The 21,295-nt window shown below is 43.2% G+C and overlaps 1 protein-coding gene across 1 annotated transcript in view; it reads left to right on the plus strand.

Moving 5' to 3' along the window:
* Window positions 1-21,295, plus strand: part of Wdr70 (WD repeat domain 70) — a 204,928-nt gene that overhangs the window by 10,508 nt on the left and 173,125 nt on the right. Inside the window, exons 4-5 of the mRNA XM_021183813.3 lie at window positions 6,551-6,671; window positions 9,477-9,678. Coding sequence (XP_021039472.1) covers window positions 6,551-6,671; window positions 9,477-9,678 — 323 coding nt within the window. The remainder of the gene's footprint in view (window positions 1-6,550; window positions 6,672-9,476; window positions 9,679-21,295) is intronic.

The raw sequence follows: 21,295 nt of genomic DNA on the forward strand, positions 1-21,295 counted from the left end.
CTTGGGTCAGCAGGCTTGGCAGCAGGTGCTTTTATAAGCCGTTAGCTTGCTGGCTCTGACTTCTGTACAGGTGGATGAATTGCATCATGATTCTTATTGCTGATAGTGAAGTCTTTCCTTGCTTACTCAAATCAGACTTAAGTGTCAAGCTCGGGTGTCTGAGGATGGCCTTGAATTCCTGATTTTCTTCTGCCTTCTCCAGTCCTGTGCTTGTAGATGTGTGTTACCGTGCCTGGCTTTGAGTATGATTTCAATGGGTGATTTAATATCTGAGAAGAGAAAATACTAAAGAAAAACTTAGAAATTAGACTTCTGTTTTTTTTTTTTTTTTTTTTTTTAAACCTCAACTCCCTTTTCTCTAGTTACGTCTTATATCTTCTACTACCTGGATTGTAGATTAACTTTTCTTGGAATTATCTCACACCTGTGTTCCAAAGTACTTTAGAGAGCGCTGTAAGTTTAATATTTTCTGTTTTGAAGCTAAACCTCTTAGTTTGCTTTTATAATTAGGGTATTTTGCTTGATTCATAGTAGCTACATTATCAATATTTAATGTGATTAATATAGTTTAAGTGCCCACATCCAATTTTTTTCTTAGTATGTTATTATTAAATAGATCAATGTTAAGTATAAATTTTCATGACATGGTAGGTCAGTGAATTGGTACAAACAAACAAGTGAAACATTTTCACTTTTAATTCCTATGGGTAACTCACGTTAGAAAATGCTCAGATTTACATAGTTAGTAATCTTGTTTTCCTGACTTTTAGTTTGAGACAAGGTCTCTGTAGCCCAGTTTAATCTGGAACTCGGTGTGTATGTAGCTGAAGCTAACTTCAGGTGTAAAGTGACCCTACTCTGTCCTGTGAGCACTGGGGCAACATGCATACAATATGGTGTGACTTTAGAGAAATGCTTATCCAAAATCCTCATTGAGATCCTAGGAAGAAAAAATGTGTGGGAAATCGGTTTGCTTTTGTAAAGAGAAGGCATATTTAGAGTTTTTTGCTGTACTTGTTTTTGTACTGGGTAAAAATGCCCAGGCACCTACATTCAGGAAATCTCTTTACCTTTGGTTTCTCATCAGCCCATCATGAAAACACTAATATTTTTCCTCTGCAATTTCTTCCTTGAATCCCCATTTTTTTCCTTTAATGAAGCAATAGATTGGCACAAAACATCCCTCAACTGAAATGTTGAAGTTTGGTAGTAAAAAAAAAAAGTTAGCTGCGTTTTGTTGTTGTTGTTTCTGGAAAAGGGGTTCTCACTATATAAAATGCTGGCTGTCCTAGAACTCATGTTGTAGATGAGGCTGGACCTGGACAGAGATCCTGCCTCCTGAGCGTGGGAGCACCAGACCTGGCAAAAGCTGAGAAAGGAATCAGCTGTTTTCCTAGAATGAGATGAGTGATTTGGAGGACCAGTTCACTGTTGTGATGTTCTGACAGTGGGTGGGTCTGCTGAACGAGCTGTTAGTGACGGTCACACGTGATAGGCCCTTGAAGAGAGGTGTGTTAGCTTAAAGCAGGGATGCTTGTCAGTGAATTCTGAAGAAACAGCCCTCTAGAAAGTCCAGTCACATCAAGGAAGGATGCAGTAGTGGGCCACACTCCAGCTTGTTGCTAAGGCAACTGATGTTTCTATTAAGTGGGCAAGTTTTCAGCTGTAAAGTAGGATAGTAGCATTTGCTTCAGAGATTGCCACACAGATTAATTTACAGAACAAATTTAAAGGCTCCTTGCACTTGGTTAACTTGTGTCACAGCTGATGGCAACATGCACTTGCTTCCTTGTAGAGACAGAAGACACAGTTACGATTGATTCATGTAAGAACAGCTTACTGCCTTTTAGGACACGAACTCTAGCATGGCGCTTTCCCTGTGAGTCGTGGTGTGAGGGCCATGACGGTTCCCCCCTGTGAGTCGTGGTGTGAGGGCCATGACGGTTCCCCCCCTGTGAGTCGTGGTGTGAGGGCCATGACGGTTCCCCCCCTGTGAGTCGTGGTGTGAGGGCCATGACATTTCCCCACTGTGAGTCGTGGTGTGAGGGCCATGACGGTTCCCCCCTTTTCCTGCTTTGCGTGCTTTAGGGTGTTGATTTGTCCCGAGACGACCTTCTTCATGATTCCACATTGTCAGAAGTTTTAGTTGTCAAATACAGAGAAGCAGACTGATAGTCAAGGTAGGGCAACTGCTTTGAATACCTCTGTTTAAGAGTGAAAAATGTATACCTCAGATAGGGCCTATTATATAGCCTGGCACTTCCAAAAGTGGTCATTGAAAGAGCAACATATTTTAATCTGGATTCTAGCTCCACCTTCCCTGGGCAGCGAGGGGCATGACCAGAGGCTCCATGTCGCCTCCTACAGACAGAAGAAAGAATGAGTTTCTTAGCAAGGATAAAGGGGAAATAGCAGTTGTGTAGGCAGCTAATAATTTCTGCCTTACTCTTCTGTCCTGATCGGCTCTCTGCCACAGTAGTTCAGCGAAGAGCAAGCATTTACATGGTCTCTTCCTGAAGACTTATTTTCTGTCTTTAATGTGGAACATTAGTTTCTTTTAAATACTTGCCAGGTATCTCCTTATCCCAGGCCTTCCATGGCCCAGCAACAGAAACTGCAAAGAATAAAATATTCTTGTTACAAAGCTCTTTGCCACTGTTTAGCTTCAGGTGTATAGATTTAATTGAAATTTTGACTTTAAAAATTTTATTAGCCGGGCGTGGTGTCGCATGCCTTTAATGCCAGCACTTGGGAGGCAGTGGCAGGCGGATTTCTGAGTTGGACGCCAGCCTGGTCTACAGAGTGAGTTCCGGGACAGCCAGGTATATACAGAGAAACCCTGTCTCTAAAAACCAAAAAAAAAAAAAAAAATTATCATTTTAAAGATTATTTGTTTTACATACACATAATTGGCTTTCTTCAGACACACCAGAAGAGGGCGCCAGATCCCATTACAGATGGTTGTGAGCCACCACGTGGCTGCTGGGAATTGGATTGGAACCTCTGGAGAAGCAGTCAGTGCACTTAACCGCTGAGCCACCTCTCCAGCCCTAAAAAAGTCTTTTTTAAAGTCAGACGTCTCCCTTTGTAGCACGAGCTGGCCTTTAGCTTGTGTCAGCCCTCCTGACTCTGTTTCCCCAGTGTTGGGATTTTAAGCATAGGCAACAACTCATTTAAAAAAAAGTTAGATTATTTTTTTTTAAATTATGGGGATGGTAGCAAAAGAAAGCCAAAGTATTTATGTAATTCCTTTGCTTTTCATGTCCCCTTCCCAGATGCCAAGTGAGATTAGCAGAGGAAGAATTCTTTTGGATAAGTTTTTTATGTCTAAAAGCAAACCAGCCAACCTCTAGAGGCTCAGGGTAGTTAAAAAAACCTGTCATGATTTTGGCATTCTGGTGAAAGGTCCCGGGCAGGGAATCCAGACGGAAGAGTGCTGCTCCCAGCCAGAGACACCAAGAGGGGAGTTACCCAACCCTCTTCCTCGGAGTCCCTTGGTCTGTGCATTTCTGTTTAGCATCTAATAGCATTTGCTCATTGGATCTGTGTTCTCTATCACTATTTTCTTCACAGTCATGCGTAATACTGCTATCACATTGTTTCAGCAGTGTGAATTTGCTGAACAGAAAGATTCGTTCTAACAGTCTTGATCACTCTTTCTCTCTTGACTGTAATATAAATGCTCATCACCATTTTATTGCCTATATTTTATACTATATTGAGATGCTTTATGTAATAATTTTGTTTAATTCCTTTCTCATTGTTGGTTATTTAGGTTGATCATTTCTTTTCCAGTGTTTAAAGTTGTGATAAAATACAACATAAAATTTACTATCTTCAGCTTTTTTTTTTTTTTTTTTAGACAAGGTTCCTCTGTGTAGCCTTGGCTGTCCTGGAAATCAGTCTGTAGACCAGGCTGGTCTCAAACTCAGAAATCCGCCTGCCTCTGCCTCCCAAGTGCTGGGATTAAAGGTGTTCACCACCACTGCTCAGCCTCAATATTTTTTCTTAATTTGGTACTAAATCTTGCTGTGTAGCTCAGGCTGACCTTGAACTTGTAGCCCTACTTCTACCTCCTGAGTATTAGGATTACAGGTGTACATTACCATACCTGGCCAGCTCAACCATTTAAAGAAATTGTTGGGTGTGTGTGTGTTTGTGTATGCTCATGGAAGTCAGAAGGTCAAGTTGGATTTCTCCTGCATTAATCTCCATATTACCATCATCACCATCATCATCATCATTTTGTTATTTTGACACATGGTCTCTATTTAGTTTTGACTGTACTGGTTCACACTGTGTACCAGGGAACCGTGAACTTACAGAGATTCCCTATCCCTGCCCCCGAAGCGCTGGGGTAGAAGATGTGCACTGCCACATCTGGCTCTTGTTTGCAAAGGTCTGAGTTGGAGCGGCTGAGTCAGGTAGGCTGACTGGTCGGCAAACTCAAGGGATTCATTTGTCTCCACGTGTGCATAGCTGAGATTCGGATGAACCCACCTGAGCTCAGATTTAAAAGCATGGGCTCTGAGGATCTAAATGCAGAGCAGGTCCTTGGCTATTAGAACATTTTCTTGTCATGACAGCGTTTCTCTGTGAAGCCCTGGGTGTCCTGGACCTCACTCTGTAGACCATTGTTGCCTTGATCTCAGAGATCTGTCTGCCTCTGCCTCCCTAGTGCTGGGATTAAAGATGCTCAGCACCAACACCAACCAGCTCCATTAAAACCTTTGAATTGCATTGATTGATTGATTGATTGGGTGTGTAGGTGGGCAGTGGTTCAGGCCACTGCACAAGGTCAGAGGACAACTTGAAGGAGTTGGGTTTTGGGGATCGAACTGCGGTGGTCAGACTTGGTAATAAACATCTTTACCTGCTGCCATCTCACCTCGCCCCATTTTTTTTTAAAAAAAAGACTTATTTGTTTATTTTGAGTGTTCTATCTGCATGCACACTTGTATGCCAGAAAAGAGGGCATCAGATCCCAGTATAGATGGTTGAGAGCCACCATGTGGTTGCTGGGAATTGAACCCAGGACCTCTGCAAGAGCAGGAGTGCTCTTAACCACTGAGCCATCTCTTCAGCCCCTTGTCCCCATTTGTAAGTGTTTAATACTATATAGCTGTAGCCACAATCCATCTGCATAACTCTCTTTACCCTATGAAACTGAAACTTTAAATAAATAAATGAATAAATAAACTTTTTAAAAATAATAATTTATTTTCCTCTAGCTCTTTTCTACTTTCTGTTTGATTTTTGACTGTTCTGGGTTATTTTATATATTCTATACTATTGCATAAGTGTATTCAGTATTTATCTTTTGTATGACTGGCTTGTTCCACTTAGAATAGGGATTCATCCATTGCTGAGTACCCTTTCTTTTACAGACTGAATTATAATACTCCATTGTATGGATGTGTACCACGTTTTGCTCACCCATTCATCTGTTGATGGCAATTTGTTGCACCATTTTAGGTGTTTGCAATAATGCTATGATTTTGGGTGAAAAACTACCTCTGAAAAACTCTGTTTTTAAAGCCACGCAGGATGTGCATGATGGTGCTACCACACAAGAGGGAGAGCAGGGACATATGCTGGTGATCTGAGGCCAGCCTCATCTACACAGCAAGCTTCAGGCTGGCCAAGACTACGTAGTCAGATCTTGATTCCCAAAAAACTAAAACTAGTAAGGCGGTGGGGGTTGTACACGCATTTAATCCTAGCCCCTTGGGGGCAGAGACAGATGGAGTTTGAAGTCAGCCTGGTTTACAGAACTAGTTCTAGGACAGCCGCAACTATACAGAGAAACCATGTCTCAAAAAACAAAACCAAAAAAAAAAAAACCCAAACAGCAACAAAATACTCCTGGACAATCTTCAGTTTCTCCCGTATATGCCTAGAAGTCAGATTTCTGTGTCATTGTCACTGTGCTCAGCTTTTCTTGTGGTGCCTGTGCCACAGGCTGTTTAGTCTTTGCTGTTATTAATAGTTTTTGTGTGTCTGAGTGTGGTAGGTACACGTGAGTGCAGATTGCTGATAGGCTAAATGTATTAGACGCCCCTGGAGCTGATCTTAAAGGCTGTTGTGTGTTGCCTGCTTGCCTTTTGGGAACCAAACATGGGTCCTTTGTAAGAGGTCTCACTATGTGGCCCTCTGTCAACCAGGCTTGCCTCCACCATACAGAGATCCACCTGCCTCTTTCTCCCTAGCTTTGGGCTTAACCGTGTGTGTACCACCACACCATCCTTTACTGTTGAGCCACCTGTGGCCCTGCCTCTGCTTCCCGGGGGATTCCATTCCAGATGTGTGCTACCTCTCCTGCTTCTTCCCGGGGGATTCCATTCCAGATGTGTGCTACCTCTCCTGCTTCTTCCCGGGGGATTCCATTCCAGATGTGTGCTACCTCTCCTGCTTCTTGCTCTGCTCGGGATGAGACCCAGCTCTGTTTGTTTTGGGCAGGTCTTCTAGTCACACTGTCTTTGTAACTTAATTTTCAGCCTAATATCGATAAATCCGACTGATGGAAATTGTGTTTACTTTTAACTTACAGAAGCAAGAGAAAAAGAGGAAGAAATGAACAGAGAAAAAGAATTAAGGAAACAAATTGAAGATATTGAGTCAGCACCGTCAAGCTCAAGTGCAGCCAGAGAGCGCTCACAGTCATCATGCAGGTGCCTGGCTTCCCGCAAGGCTTCTCAACACCCATTCTCTATGTGGTCATAATACAGTGTAGTGAGAAAAGACGCATTGTCTCTCCACCTTAGACAGTTGTGTACCTAGGACATGGAAATGCTGAGTCAGCTTTGGAGCTGGGGATCTTGTGATACAGTGTTTTAAGAGAAAGTGGTGTAGAAACACTTGTCCCATGCGTTTTGTTGAAGTAGAAGCCATTCATTGTAAAATTTATTTTTGGCTCCTCTTGATGGCTATGTTGTATAGGCAGGCAGGCGTCCAACACTGTTCTAGGGATGTGCCAGGTTTGTGATTTTGATCATTTTCTTTCTTGTTTTAGATTTCTTTTTAATTTTTATTGTTTATTTACATTTCAAATGTGATCCCCCTTCCCAGTTTCCTCCCCAAGCCTCCCACCCCCTCCTCCCTCATTTCCTTCATTTGGGGGGCCCTTAGTGGTTTTGAGGTGAGGCTTCTCTGTTTCTAGTCTCCGAAGTAGCTAGCTGGGATTGACAGTAAGTGCCACGTGAGAGAGTCGGTGATAGTTTTTAGTGCACAGGTTTAGGGGAGGATACTCTAGAAATCAATAAGAGCTTGTGCATGCTATATATTGTGTGTATACTATATGTTTTTGAGACAGGTTGGCCAGGAACTTCTGTTCTTTCTGCATCTTCTTTCTGAGTACTGTTATTGTAGGCATGTGCCATTATGCCTAACTATGCACATAATGGTAAATTGCTGCTTATGATGGCAATTCATTTCTGAGCATCCTTCTGCACTCCTGACGGTCTCACTGAGAAATACAGTCACAGGAACACACTCACATGTATTAGCTTATTTTTATTTATTCACTTTTGGTTATTTACTTATTTTTGAGGCACAGGCTTGCTTTGTAACCATTAATGTCCTGAAATTCACAACAAACCTTCTGTCTTTATCTCTTGGAATCTTAGGATTGCAAATGTATACCACTATGCCTTGTCATTAGTATATTGTATCTATATATTTATAGTTTTTGTTTTTTGAGATAGGGTCTCTCTAGGCAGTCCTGGCTGTCCTGTAACTCATTATGTATACAGGGTTGGCATTGAATTCACAGAGATCTGATTGCTTCTGCCTCCTGAGTGCTGAGATTAAAGGTATATGTCACCCCACCCAGCTATTAATATATCCTGAAATAGCAACTAGGTTATTATTATTATTTTGCCTTGTGGTGTGTTGAGAATCAGTATCATATACCTTGTAAATAGTTTCTAAAAAATGTGGAATGTTTCTGACATTTAATTTAGAAAAAGATAATCACCTAATATTTTCCATGTGTCTTGGCTTTAAAGAAGAGGCGTATGGGCCAGGTGTGGCCGTGCGCATCCTTAGCACCAGCACTTGGAAAGTGGGGCAGGGGGATCTTTGTGAGTTCCAGGAGTAAGACCCTGTCTCAAAAACAAAACCAAAGAAAAATGTTATGTGAACCTGCCCTGGTGGCCCATGTAAATGTCGCTTGTAAGAAGTGGAGGCAGACGCCAGGTATGGTGGCACACGCCTTTAATCCCAGCACTCGGGAGGCAGAGGTAGGCGAATTTCTGAGTTCGAGGCCAGCCTGGTCTACAGAATCAGTTCCAGGACAGCCAGGGCTACACAGAGAAACCCTGTCTCGAAAAACCAAAAACAAACAAACAAACAAACAAACAAACAAAAAGCCAAAGAAGTGGAGGCAGGAAGATTGGGAGCTCAAGGGTTATTTGAGATCCTTCTCAATCAAAAACCAAAATCAAAAGGACAACCACCACCACTATCACTGTTATGTGGATATAAATTGCCACTCATAAGTTATGGACATGAAAGACGGGTGTCATTGAGCTTGTGGAATATCACTTCAGTTAGGAGAGAAATGTCATGTACATCTGTAAGGTAGAAACTGTTTGGTTATTTGCTTTTTAAGCAATTCACAGGCTGGGCATGGTGACACACACCTTTAGTCCCAGCCCTTGGGAGGCAGAGGTAGGGGGATCTTTGAGTTTGAGGTCAGCCTGGTCTTCAGAGTGAGTTCCTGGACAGCCAAGGCTATTCAGAGAAACCCTGTCTCAAAAACAAATAATCACAGTAAAAGTAGTGAATTTTGCTTATGAATTTACTTTGTAAATTAAACTTGGTTGTGGATATCAGTTAATGTGTGGCTCCAAGCTGACCTGGGAGATGGGAAGGGAGGATGTGACTCGGAGCAGCTCTACCCCCTGTACCTTCCTCAGGCTTCAGTGCCTGCTTTGGCACCACACTGAGTCATGGGACATGGAGTGCATTTTCTTCTTTCTGTTTCTTCTTCTTCTTCTTCTTCTTCTTCTTCTTCTTCTTCTTCTTCTTCTTCTTCTTCTTCTTCTTCTTCTTCTTCTCCTTCTCCTCCTCCTCCTCCTCCTCCTCCTCCTCCTTCTTCTTCTTCCTCAGTTTAATGCTTATTTTTGAGCTAGGCAACATAGTTAACTTAGCGTAGCTGCTAAGGATCAACGTTTTAGTTTAATGTTTTCAGTGGCCAGATAATTTTGCATTAAAAAAAGAAAAACTCCTTTCTTTTCATTCTGAGTGCTGGGATTAAAGGTGTGTGAAGCAGCATGCCAGCCAAGACAAAGTAAGATTTAAGCAATGCATTTATTCACGTAGTGCTTGAACTGCAAATCTAAACATAGTTGGAAATCTCATTCATTATAGGAGAGGTGGGGTTTCCTGAGAACTTGGTGCTGTGTGCAGAGATGCCTAGAGCGGTGAAGGGTCTGCAGCAGAAGAAGAAAGAGTGACTGTTTCTGTGTTTCCAGGGACACAAGCAGCAGTGACAGTGAGAGTGACGACAGTTCTGATTCATCTGACGATGAGCTAATCGGCCCTCCTTTACCCCCTAAACTGGTAGGAGAACCCGTTACTACTGTGGACGAAGGCATCCTTGGCCCTTTACCTCCACCTCTGTGTGAAGAAGGAGAAGATGATGATGATGAATTAGACGATGAAGGAGAAGAGGATGTAAGTATTCAAAGGTTTTGTATGAATTCAGAGAGGTTGTAAGTTAAAAGTAGTATAGAGAACAGATTCCTGCTAAGCTGCCAGTCATGGGTAGGGTAGCCACCACCTGTTGAGTATGAAAATCAGAGTTGGGCTGTTGACATGGCTTAGCCAGGAAAGGTGCTAGCCTCCAAGTCTAATGCCCTAGGGTCACATGGTAGAAAGGAGGCAGCTGACTCTGAAAGTGGCCCTCTGACCTCTGCATGCACACACATACACAACACACAAATAAGTAGATGTAAGAAATTAAATTTTTTTTAAAGCAGATTTATTTTTGGTTAGTTTTTATATTTGTTTCATTTTGTGGTGCTAGAGCTCGAACCCACAGTCTTTGAATGGTAACCAGGCCTTCTGTCACTGAGCTAGGTCCCCAGCCCTTAGCTGATTTTATTACAGTTTCCAGGTTCTCTCCTGAAAATACAGCATCCTACCCGTGTCATTTACAGCATCACTCTTCTGATACGTCACTCAGAAACAGTGATTTTAGTAAAAGGTAGACAAGGGGAAGACGTAGCAGACTTTGGTAAGTGGATATTACAGGATACAATGACAGGCCTCAATTCAAATGTAGATGGGAGCAGAGTTAACTTGTCATGCGTAACCTGAGAAATCCTCAGTTACAGAACTGCGAATAATTCTGTGATTCTATTATATTATGGGTGGTGTATCTAAAATATAATTATAATGAAAGGTTAAAAGTAAAGAAATACAGAAGGATATAGCAGAAACATGGAAAGCAAGTTAGATGATTAATGTCCCAAAATTCACATCAATAATCTTTAGTCATTATAATTAGTGATAAGAGTGACTTTACTTGATGGTCAAAGGAAGTTTGCTCTTCAGGACAACTTGGCAGTCCCTAGTCTTTGTGCATCTGAAGTGTCTGCAGATGTGTGAAGTGAACACTGACAGAATTACAAGGGGAAGTGGAGGAGTACGCTGTTAGAATGATCCAGTCAGATGTGTGAGGACATGAGTAAGAAGCATAGGCTTGAATAATGCAGGCAGACAGACTCGGGCAAGGGGAGCACCCTTTCTGAGCATTTTCTCTTTCAGCATACATAGGCAGTCAAAACCCACAGCCGTATCTAGGCCACAGAGTGCTACGGAAACATGAAGGGACCAAGGTGAAGAGGTGCTAAGTCATGGAGCACTGTGACGCGTGAGACAGACGGGGCTTTGTAACAGTGAATGTTTGTATCTGGTCAGAATTCTTACCCTAAAACCCAAACCTCCAGGGTGGCTATATTTGGAGGTGAGGTATGGAGGAAATAGTTCAGGTTAAAATGTATCGAAAGAGCCCCTAGAACTTATGTTGTTCTTTGAAGAGCCATCAGAGCAGTGTGGGCTAGTACAGGCCTATAATCCTCGTCCTCAGGAATGAGGCAGAAGAATCCCAAGTTCAGGGCCATTCTAGGTTGCATGGTAAGGCCCTGCCGACAAAATAAGAGAACCAAGGAATGTGAGACATCAGACAGTGTATGCTTATCTGTGTTTGCCTTCCTCCTGAAACCCGAAAGAACGGCAATTTGAGGATATAGCAGGTCACCAGGATCCAAGCTTGCCATCCCCTTGACTATATATAGCCTTCCAGCACCCAGAACTCTGCGGAACGTGGTTCTGTTGGTTAAGTTACCCAGTGTGGGGTGTATTATGACTGACCGAGCTGACCATCAGGAGTCTGCAGGGTTGAGGAGGAAAAGGGATATTACACATGTGTACATGCTATAGTATGCAGGATAACACACATATAAATGCTGTAGTATGTATGTAGGTACAAATACAGTGCTGAGATGTGGTATGATGAAAACACAGGACTATGTTTTTATGAGAATAGAAGATGAGGCCAATTAGAACAAATTCAGAAACCATGAAGACAGAAGCAGAATTTGGATGAGCTTTGTATCTGGTTATGTTGTTAGGGGGCATGGTTCAGGGTGGGTTATAGTCTAGCAAGAGTGATTGGAAGTAACAAGGCACTGGGCACAATACTAGATTATGGGGAACATCAGCCTGTCTATCAAAGGAACTTCATGAGGAGGAGCAGACCTTGGCCTTGGAACCGATGTGTGAATAAGCCCAAATTATTGCTGTTCTGCAAAGTCAAAGTGTCGTTAAGTTAAGGGCTTTAGAAGTCCATTTGTAAGCTTAAGCTATTCATAACTGTTCTAGAAATGTATAAAATTACATGGCAGTCAAAGCAAGGCTGCTAGTGACATGTGACAGCTTGATTTTAAAATGCACACTTAATGGTAATGCAAAGCATATTAGTATCACTGAAGACTTACATCAGACTCAGAGGAGACAGAACGGGTTAGGGAATTCCCTATGTCTGTTTTATCTCCTCTCTCTTTTTGATTCATAGCACAGAATCTCGGAAAAGTTAGGACAATGGAGGATGAGCAGTCCCACAGTCTTTGCAAATTCTTAGATATTAAAATTTCAATCCCTTTAAAACATCTAATCTCTTTTAAAATTCAAAGTCTTTTTACAACTAAAAGTCTTTTAACTATGGGATCCACTAAAATTTCTTCCTGCAAGAGGGAAAAATATCAGGGCACAGTCACAATCAAAAGCAAAATCAAACTCCAACCGTCCAATGTCTAGGATCCACTCATGATCTTCTGAATTCCTCCAAGGACCTGGGTCACTTCTCCAGCCATGCCCTTTGTAGCACACACCTTGTCTTCTAGGCACGCACCTGTACTCCTCTGCTGCTGCTGTTCTTGGTGGTCATCTCATGGTACTGGCATCTCCAAAACACTGCTGTCTTCCACTGTAACTATAGGCTTCACCAATAGCCTCTCATAGGCTCACTTCATGGTGCCAAGCCTCAACTACTTTTCATGACCCCTTCAGTCCTGGGGCATCAATTGCAACTGAGACTGCACCTTCACCATTTGCCTTCCCTGGCCTCTCACAGTGCCGAGCCTCAGCTGCTCTGCATGACCCCTTCGTGCCTTCAAAACCAGCATCACCTGGGTGACCCTTACATATTACCAAATCCTGTTGCAGCACAAGGTACAACCTTGGCTATCTCAGGAACACAGCCTCTGTGCTCTCAGAAAACACTTCTCTGAAGATGTCACCTCAATGATGCCGGTCTCTTCTTAATCACTGCTAATTTCTTAGCTCCAGCTAACCAGCATCAATATTCCCAGAAATGCAAAGGTTTTCACTTAGTAGTTCTGGTAACTTGTCAATCACAGCTGATTCTTCAGCCCCAGCTAACCAGAACCACCGAGCCTTCACAATCAAAATAGCAATGGCCCTGAAAAGAGTCTTTAATCTTCCCTCTGAAATTTCACAAGCCAGGCCTCCATCTTCTGCACTGTTCTCAACATTATCTTCCAAGCTCCTACACAACATCCCACGGAGCTCTTAACACCGAATGGATCTTCTAGCCCAAAGTTTCAAAATCCTTCCACAGTCCTCCCTAAAACATGGTCATGTTGTCACAGGAATACCCCACTATGCTGGTACCAATTTATCTTAGCTTGAAGATTTTGAAATGGGAATGTAACACTTGTAGTGGTTTTCTTAGAGCCCCAGAATTTATGTTACCTTCAGATGAAAGCGAGCTTCATTTGTGCTGAGTAGACACTTCAGGCTGTGTCTCAGGTTCTAAGTGAGCATGTACCTTTCCTGTTTTCTCATTAATTCAGATGTCTGCAATGTTGACAGCTTCTTAGTAACAATGGAAATGGAGCTACAGCCAAAGGACGACGGCATGAATATTATTATAGGATATAGATGGATAATTTCATATATACATTACAGATGATTTACGTAGCAATCTTTTGTTTGTTTGTTTTTCAGACAAGGTTTCTCTATGTAGTCCTGGCTGTTTTGAGAACTCTCTCTGTAGACCAGGCTGGCCTTGAACTCAGAGATCAGCCTGCCTCTGCTTCCTAGTGCTGAGATTAAATGTGCTCCATTATACCTGGCTTTGGGTAGCAGTCTTTGGCCTGTATTTCAATATTGGGTTCAAATATTTCTGACCTTAGAAGTAATTTTATCTTGTCCGTTTGTACTTAAAGTCTAGAGTGTTGTGCTTGTTGGTTCAGAAAACTGTTGTGAGGCAGAGGCAGGCGGATTTCTAAGTTCCAGGCCAGCCTGGTCTACAAAGTGAGTTCTGGGACAGCCAGGGCTACACAGAGAAACCCTGTCTCGAAAAGACAAAAAACAAAAAACCAGAAAACTGTTTTAAGGTAATAATCAGTAAAAGTACAAGAAGAAATAATAATAATAAAAACAACTTATTATTGTTATCATCATCATCATTTTGGTTATTGTTGTTCTTTTTGTGTTTGTTTTTTGAGGCAGGGTTTCTTTATGTAACTGTGGCTGTTCGGAAACTCACTTGGTAGAACAGGTTCTCCTTGAACCCACAAAGATCAGCCTGACTCTGCCTCCCAAGTGCTGGGATTAAAGACATCCCCCATTCCCTGAGCAGGGAGCTGTATTTCCAGATGTCTAGGTTTCATGGTTTGGATGTAATGGGCGTCTCATTTCTTGAACACTGTAAGCCCTTTGAGGCCTTACTTGCTCTCTCTGTGTTTTCATCACATCATCGACCTTTTGTATCTTCTTCTCTTCTTTTTGTTTTCAGCTGTTTCCTATCTATTTCCTCTTGGCCCTAACTTGTGAGCACACTGTATTTCAAGGCTCTGGAAACTTCAGCAGGAGGATTGCTTTGAGTTTGAAGGTAGTCTGGCCATAGGGCATTCCAGACTAGCTAAGGCTATATCAACATAAACCAATAGCAAAACAAAACAGAATTAAAAGGGAAAAATCGAATTCCATAGATCTTTTCTCAGGTCTCATTCTATCATGTCTGTAGAGTGGAGCACTTTGGCCTGTGCCTTGAAACTTTCATTTCTTCCCTGGAGCTTTTGGTTTGCTGCCTTTCCCAAACACTGGCTGCGAGGCAGGCGCTTCCTAGTTACAGAAGACACACAGGACATACAGCAGACAAACTCCATGGCACTGGCATCCTGCTCCTACTTCCTAGTTCTCTGCCCTGTCTGGCCTAAGGCCCTCTCCTTACCTCCCTATGGCTTGGTCCTTGGGCGTTCCTTGTGTCTCCTGTACTCATAATTCATGTCCACTCCTGGCAACTGAGGGTGGTGTCATGTAGTCTGAATTAGATCTAATTTCTGACTACTCGTGAGACATGTTCATATTTAAGCTCTGTGCTCCATATTCTAAAGACAACACATCTGTGATCACTGTCGTTACGCCGGTGAAGACTCCCTTTAGCTGGACTCATTGCTGAATGAGCAGTGGGGTTGTTATCTTGCTGCGGCAGGGTTAAACTCTCCATAGCACAAGTCCTAGACAAGCCCACGGCCTGCCTAGGAGAGGTGCAGAGCAGTTGTCTTAGTCAGGGTTTCTATTCCTGCACAGACATCATGACCAAGAAGCAGTTGGGGAGGAAAGAGTTTATTCAGCTTACACTTCCAAACTGCTGTTCATCACCGAAGGAAGTCAGGACTGGAACTCAAGCAGGTCAGGGAGCAGGAGCTGATGCAGAGGCCATGGGGGGATATTACTTACTGGCTTGTTTCCCCTGGCTTGCTCAGCCTGCTCTCTTATAGAACCAAGACTACCACCCCAGAGATGGTCCCACCCATGAGGGGCATTTCCCCCTTGATCACTAATTGAGAAAATGCCTTACAGTTGTATCTCATGGAGGCATTTCCTCAACTGAAGCTCCTTTCTCTGTGATAACTCCAGCTGTGTCAAGTTGACACAAAACCAGCCAGTACAATTGACCCCTTGTCAACTTGACACACAAACACATCACTAGTAAGCCTCAACCCTTAGTTCTTATTCATCCCCAAGATCTAAACAACTTTAAAAGTCCCACAGTCTTTACATATTAAAAGTTCAATCCTTTTAAAATATCCAATATCTTTTAAAATCCAAAGTCTTTTTACAATTAAAAGTCTCTTAACTGTGGGATCCACTAAAATATTTCTTCCTTCAAGAGGGAAAAATATCAGGGCATAGTCACAATCAAAAGCAAAAATTAAACTCCAACTATCCAATGTCTGGAATCCAACTCATGATCTTCTGGATTCCTCCAAGGGCCTGGGTCACTTCTCCAGCCAAGCCCTTTGTAGCACACACCTTGTCTTCTAGGCTCCAGATGCCTGTACTCCACTGCTGCTGCTGTTCTTGGTGGTCATCTCATGGTACTGGCATCTCCAAAACACTGCTGTCTTCCACTGTAACTAGGCTTCACCAATAGCCTCTCATAGGCTTTCTTCATGGTACCAAGCCTCAACTCCTTTGCATGACCCCTTCAATTGCAACTGAGGCTGCACTTTAACCAATGGCCTTCAATGGCCTCTCACAGTGCCGAGCCTCAGCTGCTCTGTGTGACCCCTTCATGCCTTCAAAACCAGTACCACCTGGGTAACTCTTACACATTACCAAGTTCCTCTGCAGCATGAAGTACAACCTTGGCTCTCTCTGGATCACAGCCTCTGTGCTCTCAGAAAACACGTCCCAAAAGATGTCACCTCAATGATGCTGGTCTCTTCTTCTTCTTCTTCTTCTTCTTCTTTTTTTTTTAAAGATTTATTTATTATTATATGTAAGTACACTGTAGCTGTCTTCAGACACACCAGAGGGTGTCAGATCTCATTACATATGATTGTGAGCCACCATGTGGGTTGCTGGGATTTGAACTCAGAACCTTTGGAAGAACAGTCAGTGCTCTTACCTGCAGAGCCATCTCATGAGCCCTGCTGGTCTCTTCTTAATCACCGCTAATTTCTTAGCTCCAGCTATCCAGCATCAATAGACCAAGTAATGCAAAGTTTTTGCTTTAGTAGTTCTGGTATCTTGTTAATCCCAGCTGATTCTTCAGCCCCACAGAACCACAGAATCTTTACAATCAAAATAGCAATGGCCCTGAAAAAAAGTCTTTAATCTTCCCTCTGAAATTTCACAAGCCAGGCCTCCATCTTCTGCACTGTTCTCAACATTATCTTCGAAGCTCCTACACAACATCCCATGGAGCTCTTAACCCAGAAAAAAAAAAAGTTCCAGAGTCCTTCCACAGTTCCCCAAAACATGGTCAGGTTGTCACAGGAATACCCGACTATGCTGGTACCAATTTGTCTTAGTCAGGGTTTCTATTCCTGCACAACATCATGACCAAGAAGCAAGTTGGGGAGGAAAGGGTTTATTCAGCTTACACTTCCACATTGCTGTTCATCACCAAGGTAGTCAGGACTGGAACTCAAGCAGGTCAGAAAGCAGGAGCTGATGCAGAGGCCATGGAGGGATGTTCTTTACTGGCTTGCTTCCCCTGGCTTGCTCAGCCTGCTCTCTTATAGAACCCAAGACTACCAGCCCAGAGATGGCACCACCCACAAGGGGCCTTTCGGCCTTGATCACTAATTGAGAAAATGCCTTACAGTTGGATCTCATGGAGGCATTTCCTCAACTGAAGCTCCTTTCTCTGTGATAACCCCAGCGGTGTCAAGTTGACACACAAAACCAGCCAGTAGAGCAGTGCAGGAGCAGCACCTCATCCGAGGATGTCTGAGGATAAATGGGGCTTCTTGGTGCTCAGACATTTTCAGAGCACTGTTGTATTTTATAGGAAAGCAGCTAAGTTCACATTACAGAACAGATGGAAAGACACGGTGGGACAACATGGAGTACTAGAGTAGACTAATTCTCAGGTACTACAGTCACAATGAATGAGTGGTCTTATCTTACTGAGCTCCAATTGACTGGGAAGAATGAAGAGAAAAGCAGAAGCCTGAAGATAAAGTGAACACAGACTATTATAAACCACGCTGTGCCCTTGCTGGGTGAGGCAGCAGGGTAGGGGGCCGCACCAAACTTTTGCCATCATTGGCACCTTTTCTCTGTTATAAGAAAGGTTTTTCTAGGGGCTAGTGAGATGACTTAGCTGTTCGGAGCACTTGCTCTTCTAGAGGACCTGGATTTGATTTCCCACACTTAGAACCATCTGTAACTCCAGTGCCAAGGGATTTGATGACCTCTCTGGCTTCCTAGCCCTTGGGAATTGGGGGTAGGAAGGCCAGGAGTTTTAAGTCTAGTGAGTTTCATGCCACATAGGGCAATATAGTAAGACCCTGTCTCTAAAACACACCACACCACACACATACACACACACACCAACACCACACACTTACACACACACACCACACACACACACACACACACACTTGAGCACACACACTCACACATCATACACCACACACTCGTACGCACGCACGTGCACACGCATACTTTTTTCTCTCTTCAGCTGGAGCAAAATAGTGAGATTTTGTCTTAAACAAAAAGTACAAAAAACAAAGTTTGTGGCTTCTAAACCAATATTCAGATTCTTAGATTTGGTTACTATACCAGAATGCATGAATTTAATGTGCATTCTCCTGTGTCTGTCTGGTTCGCTTTTTGCTTCGTTTCTTGAGAAATGAAGTGCAGTCTTTGCAGCTCACTGACTTGTGGGAATGCACCGTACTGCGAGCCTCAACAAAGAGTGTGCTTAAGCTTAACCAGATATGTGTCTGTTTCATTTGTAAAATCATTGAAATTCTTCTTTAGCAAATGAAGGCAGAGATTGTTTTGTTTTTTTTGACTTATTTATTATATATCTAAGAACATCCCAGCACTTGGGAGGCAGAGGCAAGAGGATTTCTGAGTTCAAGGCCAGCCTGGTCTATAGAGTGAGTTCCAGGACAGCCAGAGCTACATAGAGAAACCCTGTCTGGAAAAACCAAAAAAAAAAAAAAAAAAAAAGAGGGCATCAGATCTCATTACCGATGGTTGTGAGCCATCATGTGGTTCCTGGGATTTGAACTCAGGACTTTTTGAAGAGCAGTCAGTGCTCTTAACTGCTGAGCCATCTCTCCAGCCTGATTGTTTTGTTTTGTTGTGTTTGTTTTACAGGAGAATTTCTAGTAAGAGGTCTCAACGGAGAATGTGCGTTTTAAATGCTTCCTTTAGGGAAAGTAACACTTTAATCAAACAAGTTATAGCAGTAAATAACATAACTTTCCCTTAGTTGAATTCGATTAATCGTTTTTTTTAAAGGAGGTTTTATGGTAACCCCCCATTGTTTCTAAAACCCCCATTGTTTCTAAAACTAACATGCAGCTAAGTGCCCAATTCTCTTATGGACATGTCTGAATCTTCCATCAGAATAGGCTAAAACAGAAGCCCCAAATGACAGCCAGTCAGACTTTACTTTCTTTCGCCTACTAGATCTCTCTGACAAAGGAGTTTGCTGGTGTCCAGTGGATCCCAGTCAAATCCTCAGTGCCCCTTTTCCGTCTTCCATGTTGATTAACATTTTGTCTCACATTCCCCTCCTATTAGTTAGTTTTCTGTCAACTTGACACAAGCTGGAGTCATCAGAGAGTAGGGAGCTTCAGGTGAGATCTGGGTGTCAGGTATGGAGGCCATTTCTTTAATGTGGGAGGGACCAGCCCACTGTGTGTGAGGTCAAGTGGAATTGAATGTTTTTATATTAAAACTGTTAATTTTTTGATGTTCTGCCTGTTTTTATTTTTGTAATCATACATGAGAATGGAAGTAGAGATTGAACGGCCTCTGGCCAGCGTGGCTCTGGCGGGGCTGCCCTTCTTCCCATTCTCCCTTGCCTTTAGAGCACATTCCTTTTTTTAAAAAAATTATTTATTTATTTATTTATTTAATGTATGTGAGTACACTGTAGCTGTATAGATGGTTGTGAGCCTTCATATGGTTGTTGGGAATTGAATTTTTTGGGGGGCATCTGTTCACTCTGGTTGGCCCCGCTTGCTCAGCCCCAAAGATTTATTTACTATTATACATAAGTACACTGTAGCTGTCTTTTGACATACCAGAAGAGGGCGTCAGATCTCATTACATCATGTGTTTGCTGGGATTTGAACTCAGGACCTTTGGAAGAGTAGTCAGTGCTCTTACCCACTGAGCCATCCTCCAGCCCTAGAGCACAGTCCTAAAGCCAGCCACCAAGGTCCATTCCCTCATTTTGATCACTTCCGTCTCCTGAGGCTGACTACTAAGGTCCAGCTATCAAAGTATTGAAGTCCAGCAATCAAAAGCCCCCTTTGGCTCACCTAATTAACATGCCCAGTTAAAATTAAACACCTCACCCTAACATGAGGTTTCCTCTTGTACCTTTATAAACTGCCATTTTCCTTTGGGCCACATCTGTCTCCTCTATCCAGAGGCAGTCCTTTGTCCCCCACTTTTGGACCTCCCTTGTTCCCTTCCCCTTCTCTTTCTTTCTCTGTCTCATGGCCTTGTTTCTTATTCTCTGTTCTTTGTCTCCTTTATATTGAGAAGTTGATCTTGGGGTGTCATAGCTGATTGGATCATTTCAGAGATAGGAAGTGCAGAAATGTAGGTCAAAAGGTTTCTGTAAGAACCAGGATCTCCGCCTTCTTTATAAATGCAGTTAGTGATTGCTAGCGCTACCCGAAGGGAGAATGAGATGGATTCCTGTCCCTGTGTCCTAAACACATCCCTTTGTAAAGTGAGTTTTGATGGCTAGGGCTGGACAGGGAAGAGCTAGAACAGTGCTAGTTAGGACCATATAGACTGCACTGGGACACTATAGACTGTACCAGGACACTATAGACTGCACTAGGATACTGCAGACTGCACTAGGACACTATAGACTGAACTGGGACACTGCAGACTATACTAGCACACTGCAGACTGCACTAGGACACTACAGACTGCACTAGGACACTGCAGACTGCACTGGGACACTGAAGACTGCACTGGGGCACTGCAGACTGCACTAGGACACTGTAGACTGCACTAGGACACTATAGACTGCACTAGGGCACTGCAGACTGCACTAGGGCACTGCACACTGCACTAGGACACTATAGACTGAACTGGGACACTGCAGACTACACTAGCACACTGAGGACTGCACTAGGACACTACAGACTACACTAGGACACTGCAGACTGCACTGGGACACTGCAGACTGCACTGGGGCACTGCAGACTGCACTGGGACACTGCAGACTGCACTAGGGCACTGCAGAATGTACTAGGGCACTGCAGAATGCACTAGGACACTATGGACTGCACAAGGACACTGCAGACTGCACTAGGACACTGCAGACTGCACTAGGACACTATAGACTGCACTAGGGCACTGCAGACTGCAATAGGACACTGCAGACTGCACAAGGACACTATAGACTGCACTAGGGCACTGCAGACTGCACTAGGACACTATAGACTGCACTAGGACACTGCAGACTGCACTAGGACACTGCAGACTGCACTGGGAAAGTGTCAGTGGATTGCCTTTTTTCCTGTGTCAGCCCACACTGCCCTGGGACATGGAAAAGCACCCCCCCCCTTTATTTTGTTGATCACAGCTTTGAACCCCTGTGGCTGGCTTTCTCTTACTTTTCTTCTTCTTCTCCTTCTTCTCCTTCTTCTCCTTCTTCTTCTTCTTCTTCTTCTTCTTCTTCTTCTTCTTCTTCTTCTTCTTCTTCTTCTTCTTCTTCTTCTTCGTCTTCTTCGTCTTCTTCGTCTTCTTCGTCTTCTTC

Source organism: Mus caroli, unplaced genomic scaffold (assembly GCF_978045245.1).
Source record: "Mus caroli unplaced genomic scaffold, Mus_caroli_1 scaffold_16, whole genome shotgun sequence".
NCBI lineage: Eukaryota > Metazoa > Chordata > Mammalia > Rodentia > Muridae > Mus > Mus caroli.